The sequence below is a fragment of the Leptonotus elevatus genome, chromosome 12 (assembly GCF_054856555.1).
Source record: "Leptonotus elevatus isolate MCC_2025b chromosome 12, RoL_Lele_1.0, whole genome shotgun sequence".
Taxonomy (NCBI): domain Eukaryota; kingdom Metazoa; phylum Chordata; class Actinopteri; order Syngnathiformes; family Syngnathidae; genus Leptonotus; species Leptonotus elevatus.
This window is the reverse complement of record NC_141250.1, coordinates 19,936,090-19,950,042: the sequence shown is the minus strand read 5'-3', so window position 1 is coordinate 19,950,042 and position 13,953 is coordinate 19,936,090. Positions and strand designations below refer to the sequence as shown.

The window sequence follows — 13,953 nt, the reverse complement described above, 5'->3', positions numbered from 1 at the left end:
AACCGAGTGGTTTAGGACGCGTCAAAAAAAGATGGACGGGCACTCGGCAGGTCGGATTTCGGGTAAAAATATCCTCCCGCTGCTTGGCATACTTATGCTGTCCATGTCAATTGACAAAAGCAAGAGCAGTGAGTGAGGAGTGCGGACCTCCGCCAAGGCCTGTGAAATCATGAAGTCATCCATTGTTGAAATGGAATTATGTATAAAAAAAATGTTTTTAAAGATCCAAAATACAACAATCTGATGTGATAGATTAGTGTTTAAGTAAGATCATGATCAACTGGCCTGCTACATTTACACCTGTTGAATTTGACTTTTATTTTGAACTTGTTTTCTAGAAGAAGGCTTTTTTTTTTAATTACAATTATTATTTTTTAATTAGAAATGTTCAAACCATCCCTGTTTTTCATGGAAAACGATTTTTGGTGATTTATGCCGGTTTATTTATTTTTTATTCAATTATAATGGGCATTAATTATGTATGGATAAGTGTGCTGGCCCGGTCCCCATTCCCCACAAATACTGTTACAAAATAATCAAAATCTTAAAAATCCATTTAGCCTCTTCTTTGCTGATTGCAAAATAACAAATTGTTGGTCTAATATTTTTTTTTTAAATATATTTTTAATTAAAAAACAAATAGCCTTATATTACGTCTTGGGAAGAATAGCCAACATAATAAAAATAAAAAAAACAAGGTAATTAATTCCATATGTTCTCAAGTAAGTGTCACTAGTCACTAAATATGGCATAAATTTTTATTTATTTATTTTTTATTTATGAGGAGCTTAAAATTAAGCAGTACATTAAATGCATTCCTCCTTTGCATCTTTATTAGTACTCGGGTTGCCTCTGTAAAGGACAAAATGGTGATAGGCCCACTACAGAGAAGTATGCAGATATGTCAAGTATTGACCTGAAGTTATTTTTAAAAGCCTGAGTGCATACCAGGGACACCAGCCATTCAGGGAAGGGGGAAGAAATGGGCACCGAGGTTAGGAAGACGCCACGCCATAAATAATACACCTTCCATTCTTAACAAAAAAAATATGGGAGCATGGAGATGATTGCATAGAACTTTTATTCAAATTCCAACTGCAGTGATCATCACACATACAAAAATAAATAAAAGTAGACATTTTGTTCCAAATCTTCCTGGGTTGTCGCCGTCCATCTTGCTGAGGGACGAACGGACAAAAAAGTTAAAGAAGTGAAAAAAAAAATGTGTGTGCATGTGTACATGCGTGTCATGATAAGTCGGGTAGTGGGAACGTTTATATAGTCAAGTTCGACAAGCTAAATTTAGCATTTCACGCGGCCACTTGACTCTGAACATATCACTGACACCATTTCGTGATGTTCTAAATATCCACGCTGTACACTGAGCACCTCCTATGTCAACTAAATACCCATTTCAATTTTAAGATTTGTGTTACAAAACAAATGTCATTTTTTATTATGTCATGTTTTTCTAAAATATTCCTATCCCCTAAAGTTCGAAACTCTGAATCCCCTGATATCAACTGCTTTCATTGGGATTTTTCTGTTCACGCCTGGGATTGATTGCTGTGGTCTGATTTGAAGCTACTATAATTTTATCTGGTATGAATGACACAGAGGATCGATTGCTTCAATCTGAATCATACATTTAGGGCATCACCTCTTGTCTGAATTACTTATCTCGTCTCTAATTTTAATAGATCTTTTAGGTCATTCAATCTGGTTTTAATCACACCCAAGATTGATTGATCTGGTCTGAATCACACAGAGCATTTAGTCTGGTCTGGATCACTCAGATCACTTGCTCTCATTGAAATTGCTCTCTGAGGTCATTTGAGCCGGTTTGAACCCACCCTGGGATTGATTGCTCTGGTCTGAATCACACTTTAAATCGTAAGGTCAAATTGGAATTAAACACGTCCCGGATCATTTACACTTGTATGAATCAAGACATTTACAGCGTTTACTCTGGTCCGAATCCCTCGGCTTCGTTGCGCTTTCATCAAAATCGCCATTTTGAAGCCCTTTATTCTTCAACAGATTTACAAACTGAGACACGTAGAATTCACAAGATTTTACTCACCACAAACACATACAGTCAGAATAAAATAGTTAAATCTTGAATCCCAGCTCCCTCATGCAGACTTTGTGGGCCTCAATGAGTTCCGTGCAGTTCTCTTCACCTTTTTCAATGATGCTGAGGAGAAGATAAATACAATTAAAAATTGATATTTTAACATTTAGTACTTTAATAATTAAAATAGTTACCATGCGTCTCTGACTTTTTTGGTTTCAGGACAAGCACAGCACGCCTTGAGTGGCTTCTTTTGCTCACCGCCCTGGGTGATAGCAGCGGGCTCCACTGCAGCGGCAGACACGGTCGACATCTTCAACCTGCAATGGAGCATCAAAGAAATTCTCTTGTGATCGCTTAATCTGGTCTGGATTTTTAGGTTTCATCCAAATCACCCTTTTAATGTAATTTGGTTTTATTTGACTCACACCTTTAAGTGATTGCTCTTGAATCACACAAGGTTCATTGCTCTAATCGGACTCTCTCCCCAACACCTATTTCTCTAGTTGGAATCACAAATGTGATATTTGCTTGGATCTGAGCCACAGCTTGGATCATTTGCTCTGGTCTGACTCTTGAAATACTTATTGGAAACACCTGTATTGCCATTTGATCTGGTTAAAAATTAATCACACTTGGGATCAATTGCTTTGGTCTGAATTGCAAATAGGATCACCCTTTGCAGTCACTTCTTCTATCTTGAGTCACACAAGTGGGATTGATTTCTCTGGTCTGAATAACCCCTTGTTGGAATCGTATTATGTTGCAGTTTAGTCTGGTTTAAATTGCACTCTGGATCAGTTGCTCTGGTCCGAATGGTACCTTGGTCCGTTTGCTCTGGTCTGAATCACTTAAGGCAAACGACCTCATACGCTGTCACAGAATGTTCACTCGTTACACATAAGAGTCAATTTTCTTATTTATTTTAATCTGCCATTTCATCATCAGTATTCAAACTTGAAATTGTCTTAGTCAAAGTGAAAGCAAATGTGAAACTTGGCAGCGCATGAGTGAGCCGACAGTCATTTCCTCATTTTATACACTAGACAGTCATCTTTGGTGAAAATAAATATTCCTCGCTTTACAATTATACACATAGTCAAGTCACGTTTATTTATATAGCCCTTAATTACACAAGAGTCTCATATGCATTGGAAATAATACTAAAACTGTTACAAATCATGCGTTATTGATAACTGTGTGTATACAGACACAGTTTACTGGTCAAATATTAATACAATGTCACGGAAGTACATTTATGATTGATTTGGAGGTACAGTAAACACTATATTGGGACATTTACGTGACGAAAATGGAGGTGTGTCCGCACATCAGGAAAGCCTGTCAAAATTATCCCTTAAAATTGACTATCACAATAAAATGCGCCGCGTCGAACCAAACACAATGACCAAGATGTTATGCCGCGTTGCTTTCTAAGCGTGTAAACGTATTCAATTTCTTTTACCCTACATTACATAACGCACGTGAGGTGCTAACTCTTCAGCTAGCTCAGGCAATGTCGTAACGTAATGCGCTGAAACGAGCTCATAAAGCGCTCCGGTTTTGTGTCAATGCTCATAAACGATGTCGTAAAAGCGAAATATGGACACAAATGAACGATCGACACACGTAAAACTCACTTTTGGGTCTTTGATGTAACTTGGCAGTGCACAGTATGGAGGATAGTGCTTCCCGCTGTCACCTTCACAGACTAGAACGAGAAGGAACCGGCGTGTTGACACGTGACCACATTGGCAAGCAGCAAAGGCTTATGGGGAATGTAGTCTTTATGTAATTTACCATTAGGACTGAAAATGCGAGACCAAAGCAAATAAAAATACAATACAGTACATTCCAATAACTATTTAGTTATATTAAAATTAAATAATATACATTAATTGATTATAAAATACATTTAAAAAAAAAAGAGAAATTCCACTAATTAAGTAATGAAACTAAAGAAAAATACAGAGCAAAATACACTAAAACAAATCTCATCAACTAATTACAACAAATAAAGAAAACATAAATTTGATCCATTAAGTAATAGCAATCAAATAAATATATTTAATAATTGATGTCAATAAAATTAATTAAATCTAATTGATGATTTCTTGATACATTTTTATTATAAAATTATTGTGGAAAAAATAATTTTCTATACGACAAAAAAAATCGAACTATGAACTTAAAAAGAAGAAAAAAGCAGGACAATTTACGGGGAGTGAGCAGAAGACAAGTGTGGAAAGCAGACCTTAAATAACCCAACCGCGTTTAAAATTAAAATAACTCCCTTGAAGATGACAATGTAAGATGTATGACTCTGTGCTTTAGATGATTGCGTCTGTTTGTATCTGTGCCTTAAAATTGTTTGCTGCTGCTGGACGAAAAATATAGAACAGGGGGCAGACTCCGGAGTATTGAAATATGAAAAATGCATGTGTGTGTGTGTGAGTGTGTGCGTGTGCGTGTCTGCGCGTGTATGTGTCCACGCTGTGCGTCAGCAGAAGAAAGTCCAGGCGTAAGCAGGCAGAACTTAAGCCCTGAGTCATTCTCCCCAGCAGCTGTGCCCTGTTTAAAAAAACACAAGTAAGCAAAGTATATTATTCACAAATATTCACCTTTTTTTTTTTTGCAACCCTCTACTGCATACATTGCAGAGTCCTCATGTTGCCTTCCATGTTTTTTTTTCCTAAGGCTTTTACACAATCAGCAGCTGCTCTTGTGTCTCTCCAAGCCTGCTGATTAATGTTTACAGCCAACAAATTGCCTCCCGTGACGATAGAGCTTCACAAAATGAAGCCAAGCTTGGACTGAATCGGAAATTGCAACAAAAAGAACATTTCCGTAAATGTGGCTCTATGAGTCTGATATCCATGGAATAATTTCTCAAATCACTTTCTCTGGCTGAAATCCACTTCTAAAGGTCAGGTTTGAAGCACACCAAGGATCAATTGCTCTGGTCCGAATGGCACCAGGGCTTAACTGCGCTGGTCTGAATCATTTGGTCGCACTGGAATCGTACATTAATGTCATTTGAAGCTCTTTATATTTCTCAAGCTGCGTTTAAAAGCACTGATGTAGCATTTAAAAAAAAAAAATCTAGCAAAATGACTTTACTCAGCACAGTAGCATTACCTTTCATGACTGACGTGACCTCACAGTTAATCCTCTCTCCTCTGCAGCTGCATTAAATCCATCCAAGCAAAAACAAACATTATGAAATAACTCAGTGAGTGCGTGTGCGCGCGTGTGTACGTGTGTGTCGTGCTGTGTTGTTAATAAAGTGTTGAGAATCCACACAGAGCTTCTGCAGAGAGCTCAGGAAACAAAGACAGTATTTCATGACACGCCAGATAGAATACATGTAAGTGTAATGTCTTAGACTGAACTTGCTGGTCCACACATAAGGGTCACGCACACACAACAGTAGCACACGTGCACACACATCCATCATTCCTACATACATACAACATCTATTCAACAACCAACAAATATCAATCTATAATATTTATCATCCATCCATCCGCGATCTAGTCATATAATCAACACACAACGTGCACAACGGCCACTCGTGGTGGACTTTAGCCTCTTGGCATGATTCATGGAGGACGACAGTCACATTGTAAATAGTTGATGAGTGCAGAGAGAAAAAGAAGAGAAGAGGGGAGGTGCAGGGATAGAGAGGAGGAGAGAGAGAGATGAAAAAGAGGGAGGGATGAGACAGGCCGAGAGGGAGAAATAAGGGCGGGTATCATCCACGCTTGCCTCGCCGCCACACGGCTTCATTAAGGTTGAGCTCTTCAACGGAAAAGTAGCTTGGACGGAGCAAGAAAAACAACAAGGAGAAATTATATAAGAAGAACAAGAAGATAAAATATATATATATATATATATATATATACATATATATATATCTTCTTCTTCTTTTTTTAAACACTAATAGAAAAAAATCCCAAATTACCAAAGAGTGGAACAGAGAGAACTAGAACAAGAAGGATAAAAACATCAAGAAGAAGAAGAGGAATAAGAAGAACTAAACAAACCCGGAGCAATAACTACAAGAATAACTACAAGACTAAGAAAGAAAAAAAGGACGCGTAGAAAATGAAGTAGAACAAGAGGAAGAGGAACTGGAAGAATAACTAGAAGATGAACGTCAAGGAGAGGAATAAGAAGAAAAATAGGAATACAGGAATTAAGAAACTAGAATAATTAAAACAAAATTGAAATACAATAACTAGAAGACAAATAACTCAAACATGAAGAACTAACTAGAAGAACTAGAAGAAGAATAACAAGAACCAGAACAAGAATAAATAAATAGAAGAACGAGAAGAAGAGGAATCATAATTACTGGGGGGAAAACTTGAAGAATAACCAGAACTACAAGTACAAGACGAGAAGAAACATTCGAAGAAGTTGAGCTGGGATGGTCCGATGAGGAGGGCACGCCATGCCACTGCGGCCATGCAGAGACTAAGGGCTCCGAGGACGGCGGGATGCGTACGGGCCGCCTGCGGGTGGCGGGCAATGTTGTTGCCTCAGCAAAACCGGCAATCTCTCTACATGTACGGAAGCGAGGTGGCTGTGGAGAAGGAGTGCATACGGCAGCTGCAGAGCGGAGTCTTCGTCATACATCCGTTCAGTCTCATCAGGTACACACACACACACACACACACACACACGCTGAATATTTAACAAACTTTTTTTTACTCTAATATATTTGCCTTAATGAAATATTTGCAAATGAACTGCGACATTCGTTGACTTGGTTGCTTTTTCAGTGCAACAATACATGTTGTGTAGCCACCATCCGTCCGTCCATCCATCTATCCATCCATCCATCAATCCATCCATCCATCAATCCATCCATCACATCCACCCATCCATCCATCCATCCATCCATCCACCATCCATCCATTTTCCATATATGGCAATATAGATCTTGTTAATTGTAGGGTAAAACACATGTAAAAACAAGTAAACCACTACTAAATTTGACACGCGAAAGAAATAAAACACCTGCGACAAAGCACCTTAATTATTAACATTCCCAAGTGACATGCAAGTTTAAAAAGACGTACACCACTCCTCATTTGGCGAAAGCAATAAAATGCTGCGATTCGCACTCGCAGCAATATATGCTGAGCACGCAGACATTTTCAGCTATTAATAAAGCCGAGGTGTTAATAATAGCCGCGTGTGAGGGGGACATTCAGGAACACTGTGGGACACCAATTCCAGGAAGAAAGAGTCGGATGAACATGATTCCCCTGCAGCCTCCTTTTTACTCAAGTAAGGCGATCACACACACAGTTATTTGAGCCTTGTAATAGATACGTGCACAATGTGAGCGTGCGTGTGTGTTTAACATGGCCTTCACTTCTAAGTTTGATGACGTTCCCCCTCCCGCAGGAGCTATTACATCATGGGCATGATGGCCATCACCTTCCTCAACTTGATCGGCATCCCCATGGAGATTGCCTTCCTGGATGGCACCAGCGGGCTGGCCTGGGAAGGCTTTAACGTCTTTTCAGACACGCTCTTCCTAATCGACGTGGCGCTCAACTTCCGCATGGGCATCATCAGCGAGAACGGAGAGGTCAGGGGACTGACCATTGATTATTTGATGGCATTCACGTGGCAGTTTCTCTTCACTTACCTTGCATATAACAACTCAAAGGGGGGAGATTGCATTTTTTAACATCTCTTTTTGTAATTTTGTTAAAACCATTAGTATGACCTAAAAATCATCTGGGATTGGAAGAAAAAAAAAATCTGCCCTCTCTGGCCCCATTTTGTACCTCTCATTCTCACCATCGTGCCTGAGAAAGAAACAACCAATCAAAGACCTTTCACTAATGTGCAACTCCCAATTCTCAAATGTCCATTCATAATGGCACGTGATTGTGAAAGTGTGTAGTCATGACAAATAGTCACAGACAGCGCATATCCAGCGTTGGGAAAAGAGTAGCCCTAATTATACTGAGCTAGCACTAGCCTTTAGCACTGTAAACTTGCTAATGTTAGCCACACCTCCCACATTGGCAGTGTTGGGAAAAGAGTAGCCCCAGCGATAATGAGCTAGCATTAGCACTGTAAACAAGCTAACGTTAGCCACACCTCCCACATTGGTAGCATTGCTTATTCGTATTGGTGTGTTACTATAACACTAAATGTTATGAGTTTGATGTTTGATTTGTCATGAAATCACCAACAGATTTTCATTTTTATTATTTCCGATGGTGGGAAAAATTGTGGTTTTCCCATAGGCCTTTCTTATAGATTCTATTGAATCTCATTCAAGCCTAATGAAACCTATTAGGCTGGGTTGGAGCCTTTGAGGTCGTGGATGTGCCTAATCACACGGCCTGTTGAGAAGGTCGTAAAATGGCGGCTAAAATTCAATTTGGGTGAGTCGTGAGTAAGTGGTGAAAAAAACGTGTTGATTTATGCGCGTGTAGCATGTGTGCATGATATGGAGTGCAGATGGGTCTGTGGTGATTGGCCGGCTGGATGTCACAAAAGGTGAACGGACGAAAACCCGGCTTAGCGACTCTCACGTCAGTGTGCAGGATATGCTGCATGATCTCTGTCGTCAGGCTTGTTAATCTGTGTTATGTAGTCAGGTGACAGATGAGAAGGCCTGGACAAACATCAGGATTACAGATGCTCCATGAGCAGTGATTCTCAACTGGTGGGTCTGGACCCAAATGTGGGTGGCGGACATCTAGTAAAAAGTACAGGAGGTGTTTTTTTTTGTGTATGTGTTTTTTTTAATAACCCTTAGGAATGTTCCAATTAAGATGCTCTGGCTAACTCTTCTATGTCAGTAGTGCTGTCCATTGACGAACAGTGTCACTTTTAAAGTAAACAGTGCAGATAGTAACCTTCAAACACTCTCTCGTTCTCTGCCTGCCCCCCCCCAGGAAGCAATCCTAGACATTAAGCAGATCCGAGTATGCTACCTGAGGACCTGGTTCATCCCTGACGTCATCGCTGCCTTCCCCATTGGATACATCTTGCTCTTTGCGGTAATGAGAAGCATCCTTAGAATATTAAACACATCAGATGGTAATAGTGTGCGAATGTCTTTAGGATTTACATTACCAAAGTGATGACAACCCCTCCAAGACCACCAAGATGATGAGGATCCTCATGTTTGTGCGCATCCTCAGCCTCATACGACTGGCGCGGGTGTCCCGGCTGGTCCGCTTCTTCAATGAGGTGGAGAAAGTAAGTGGACTTTGTAAGTCTTTACACCTGAGATTTCCACGAACGTTCTTGGTACTAGATACTTTTAGTGGCCCCAAAGGTTTCTTGATCACTTAAAAGTACAACCCATAGCCACGTCTTATTTGGCCCCAACAATGGTATTTACATTATAGTTCCTGGAACAAAAACTACCCCCACAAGGGTCTTATTTTGGTCCAACAATGGTTCCTTCCTGTATTTCAAACTTGCAATGGTCCTCCAAAAGTTTCTAGTTCTAGGTTAAAAAGTTCCTGACCTGTTCCTTAGGTATCAAACGCAAACTTAGAGGTGGTGCGCCTGTTCTTCCGCATCCTGTCCCTCTTCATGATGATCTTCCTGCTGTGCCACTGGAATGGTTGCATCCAGTACTTTGTGCCCATGCTGGAGGAGTTCCCCACAGACTGTTGGGTCCGCAAGGAGAACTTGATGGTACGCTCCATGTTTTGGCTCATACACAGCATCTGACGTTTTTGTTATACATTAGGATTTCAAATGGTTTGTTCCAGAATGCCACAGTCATCGTGAAGTACTCTTGGGGGGTCTTCCGAGCTCTCTCGCAGATGATCGCGCTGTCATATGGATCCATGGATGCTCCGACAAGTGCGTACATGTATTGCTTGGGAACCTCACAGTAATCTACATTGCAAATAAAAAAGATTTCCATGCTCCAAACACACAGTGGTCCTCCAAAATTCCAACATACTAGCTTTTTAGTAGGGTCTTCTTATGGTTCTGATAAATTACCCAATTACTACTGTAAATTTAGATAGTAGTTTCTGCAATCAAACTGGACAAAGGCCCTCCATAAGTGCTAGGAACCTTACGTTCATGGTACTATAGTTGCTGGAACCAGAATGTTCCATTGATATTTGTCCCCAAATATCCTTGGACCGCTCAGAAGTACTACCCTCTGAGAAGGGTCTTCTTTTGACCCCAGCAATTTATGCTGAACTAAACTGAGAACCCAAAGATTTCTGGATCTCTAGGCTACTTGTATTTCCTGGAATTGAAAGGTTCTGCTGCAGGACCCCCTATCTCCAAAGCTCTCTGGACCTCCTAAAAGTACTACACCCTGAGCAGCTTCTTCTTTTGATCCCAGTGAATTGCCCCAGAACTGAATTTAGTCTGTAGTTGTGTGTCTGTAATGCAGTTGGTGTTGTTGTAGATTACGTGGAGATGTGGATCGTGATGGTAAGCATGGTGTCCGGGTGCCTGATGTACACGGTGCTGGTGGCCAACGCCACAGCCATGATTGCAAACACTGACCCTGCCGCCAAGGAGTACAAAAGCAAGGTACGCGGCGCTATTCCTTTTCAATTACAATTGAAACAAGATGATTGAGGTAGAAACAGACAAACACAACAACAAAAAAGAAACACAAACGTCTATAGAACCAAATACAGAAACAAGTCACGATAGCAGTACTTGTAGAGTGTTGTCTGTTCTCCGAAGTGAAAGTGGATCTGTTTACACAGATGAGCCGCTTGGAGCACTACATGACCTTCATGAAACTCCCACCAGAGCTGCAGTTGCGCATCACCAACTACTACCAGGCACGCTACGGAGGGAAATGGTTTGATGAGAAGGAGGTCATGCACACCGTGTCATCTGCCTTGAAGGAGGTAAGTAACCACGCCAACTGAAAAAACCATCCCTGAACGTAGAATGCCTGATCAATTTCCCATTGGACTTTTTTTTTTGCGCTAGCAAATCCTGACAGTGATGTGCAGCCGCCTGCTGAGGAAAATGCCGTTGTTCCGGAACAAAGATGAGAATGTGATCAATAGCATGGTGCAGAGACTGGATTATGAGGTGTACCAGGAGGGCGACGTCATCATCCATGAGAACGCGCCAGGAGACCGCATGTTTTTCATCGACCACGGCCAGGTGCTGGAGGAGAACCTCGACTTCCACAGGGAGCTCTGTGACGGAGACTTCTTTGGAGGTACACTTGGTTTTTAGGGATTACAAAACTGTGATGTGTGAACACTTAAGGGGTACAGAAACAGATGCTGAAGTACAGGTGCGGGTGCGGGTACAGAGGAAGTTACAAATACAGGTATAGAAAACAGATGCGCATACACATGCAAACATAGAAACAGCCAGCAGCAGAAACTGGGCCAGGTACAGGACCCGAAATAGATGCAGAGCCTGTAAACAGGTACAGCAACTGATAAGAGATAGAGTAATGGATAAAGAGACAGAAACAGAAGCATGTACAGACACGTTTATGGGGGCTGGTCTCGATACAGATATGCACTTTTACAGAAAAGTACTGACAGGTACAAATGGGAAAAACAGATACAGACATAGATGCAAAGTGTATACACAAAAGACACGAAAGAGGTACAAGAACAGAAATGTACTGAAACAGGGACCGATACAGGGACAGAAACAGATAAATATTCGGGTCAAAAAAAATGGTTATAGAAACACGCAAAAACAGGTACAGCTACAGCTAAAGGAACAGACACACGAACAGAAATGCGGACAGATACAGGGACAAGAACAGAAACATCCTCCTTGCTTTAGCCCAGATGATTATCCAGATTGCTAGATTATATTTCTTCTGCAGTTGTTATTTGAGACGAGGGGTGAATTTGTGTCATGTCGTGTGAAACATTTTCAATCTCCTCGTCATCATCTGTCTCTCTTCAAATTGTTTCCAGCGAAACTCATTAATAATCCTCAAACGCAACAGTGATTTAAGAAAGTGAACAGCAGGTTATCATGGATTATCTTCCCCTCCGGCATGCTGTTCCTGGTCGTGGTTGTTGCTACACGTGAAAGATGGTCGCTCTTTCAGGAGGCATATTAAACCAAATACTGTATATTCAATTAGTACCGTTCGGGAATGCAGTGCCCCCTGCTGGCTAGGGACATTAGCATTCGTGATGCTGTCGTTTATGCTCAAAACACTCACAAAAAATGTATTATGGTACTGATTGCAGTAGTGTGTATCACCTTCACATGCAACTGATGCAGACATGGACAAAGGTACAGGTACAGAAAAAGATACTAATACAAACACAGATAGAGAAACGTGAACAGATATAGTGTTGAATAGATACATAAAAATATACAGAATCAGGTAAAGATAAAATTATGGGTACAGACACAGAAACATGTACAAGTCTAGAAACAGATATAGAAACAGGTACAGATAAATAGAAACATAGGAATGAATGACAGGAACAGGAACAAGAAGAACATACAGGTACAGAAACAGATAGAGGTACAATCCTGATTAAATGATGTTGTTCCTATTCACGTTTTCATAACGTAAATACAGATAATCTGTAGCAAAAACACTACTACTGTACTCTGGAAATGGAATTCATCACATGCAAAGGGCTATGATGTGAGCATCTTTTAAAAACAAAAGTAAACACTGCATCTTCTCCAGTTAGGGGGATTTATTTAATACTCAGCCTATAATTCCTTCTCCAAGTTTAGCAGGCTTTCCGCATTAGGGGAATCTTTTTTTCTATTTCTCTAACTTGGGATTAATTGTCAGTTCTGTTTGCCCATCATTGCTTGCTCATTAAATGTGACTGCCTCGTGCGTGTGTGTGTGTGTTTTCACCAGAGGCGTGCGTGCTGTCCAGAGGCAAACATCTGGCCACGGTGAAGGCGCTGACCGACTGCCAGTGTTTCAGTCTGTCCTGGGACGACTTTCAGGAGGTGCTGCAGGCCTACCCGGACGTGCGCAAGGATTTGGACAAGATGGCGGAGCTGGATGTGAGATTTGCGTGAAGAAACAGCAGGAACAGATCATATTGAATACTCTATTTTACACCAGGGGTGGGCAAACTTTTATTCTCAAGGGCCACCTTTTTTTATTTTTTAAATAGGCAGAAGGGACAGCTCAATTCTTAGATGAGGTTCAAAACAAAACATGTAGTCTACAATAATTCATTTTATATATCAAATTGTATAAGTATATATCTATTTTTATTATTTGTTGTATATATACACAGAAATAGTCATTCTCACTTTATTTAATGATGTGTTATCAATTAACCAATTATTTAATAAAATAAATATTTAAAGTGCTATTTAAGTAAAAAAAAAATCATAAAATGAAAGTTAGAATGTGAAGTAAAGTCAAAAATACAGCGGTATGTCAATTTATGAGTGTCCCAATGATTTTGAGATGCCGAATTAAAGAATGGAGTGGGTCGTACTTTGCTCACCCCTGTTTTAGATGCATCCTTCATTTTATTCATCACAGCAATATCAATAAAGACCATCAAATACTCTCTGTTCCCTTGTGACTGTTGCCGTCTATTTGTAAAACCTGCACAGATGGCGCAAACTATTTTTGGTTAAAGTAAATAAATAAATAAATGGAAGTACAAACACAGTCTGGACACTGTGTGCAATTTAAGGTGCTGTAGTATTGTGCACTTGTCTACTTTTAATAGATGGATGGGATTGTTGTTATGTGGAAAGTTAGAAAACCAATTAAATCTTAATGAAACAACATACTACACAAAGAGATTCACAGGGGAATGTCCTACCCAGCAAACAAAAACAAAACAAAAAAAACATCCACCACAATTACTATTTATTCACATGATCAACATTGGCTCCAGCACGACCGTTAGTACGTGTAGGCAC

General features: G+C 40.2%; 2 protein-coding genes across 3 annotated transcripts; one reads left to right on the top strand and one right to left on the bottom strand.

Annotated features, from left to right (window-relative positions):
* Positions 1-1,062: 1,062 nt before the first annotated feature.
* cox17 (cytochrome c oxidase copper chaperone COX17) lies at positions 1,063-3,862 on the bottom strand. The gene is made up of 4 exons (XM_086091445.1): positions 3,715-3,862; positions 2,269-2,394; positions 2,084-2,197; positions 1,063-1,178 (listed from the first exon to the last, which is right to left on the bottom strand). Exons 2-3 carry the CDS (start codon positions 2,385-2,387, stop codon positions 2,113-2,115), a joined length of 204 nt encoding a protein of 67 aa, XP_085947571.1. The 5' UTR covers positions 2,388-2,394; positions 3,715-3,862; the 3' UTR covers positions 1,063-1,178; positions 2,084-2,112.
* A 1,949-nt stretch (positions 3,863-5,811) lies between these two features.
* hcn5 (hyperpolarization activated cyclic nucleotide-gated potassium channel 5) lies at positions 5,812-13,590 on the top strand. Of its 2 annotated transcripts, XM_086091444.1 has the most exons (11): positions 6,608-6,732; positions 7,274-7,372; positions 7,493-7,679; positions 9,007-9,111; positions 9,176-9,313; positions 9,599-9,760; positions 9,838-9,931; positions 10,497-10,624; positions 10,807-10,953; positions 11,039-11,276; positions 12,920-13,590. In XM_086091444.1, the coding sequence occupies exons 3-11, from the start codon at positions 7,506-7,508 to the stop codon at positions 13,084-13,086; spliced, it is 1,353 nt and encodes a 450-aa protein (XP_085947570.1). In that variant the 5' UTR covers positions 6,608-6,732; positions 7,274-7,372; positions 7,493-7,505; the 3' UTR covers positions 13,087-13,590. The 2 variants fall into 2 exon arrangements, with proteins under 2 accessions (XP_085947569.1, XP_085947570.1); XM_086091443.1 differs by lacking the exon at positions 7,274-7,372 and having other exon boundaries at positions 5,812-6,732.
* Positions 13,591-13,953: the final 363 nt, after the last annotated feature.

Coding starts and splice junctions, on each gene's coding strand:
- hcn5 (XM_086091443.1), top strand. CDS start 6,515: ATGAGGAGGGCACGCCATGCCACTGCGGCCATGCAGAGACTAAGGGCT. Junction 9,314..9,598: donor TCTTCAATGAGGTGGAGAAA/GTAAGTGGACTT, acceptor CCTGTTCCTTAG/GTATCAAACGCAAACTTAGA. Junction 11,277..12,919: donor TGACGGAGACTTCTTTGGAG/GTACACTTGGTT, acceptor TGTTTTCACCAG/AGGCGTGCGTGCTGTCCAGA.
- cox17 (XM_086091445.1), bottom strand. CDS start 2,387: ATGTCGACCGTGTCTGCCGCTGCAGTGGAGCCCGCTGCTATCACCCAG. Junction 2,198..2,268: donor AAAAAAGTCAGAGACGCATG/GTAACTATTTTA, acceptor TCTTCTCCTCAG/CATCATTGAAAAAGGTGAAG.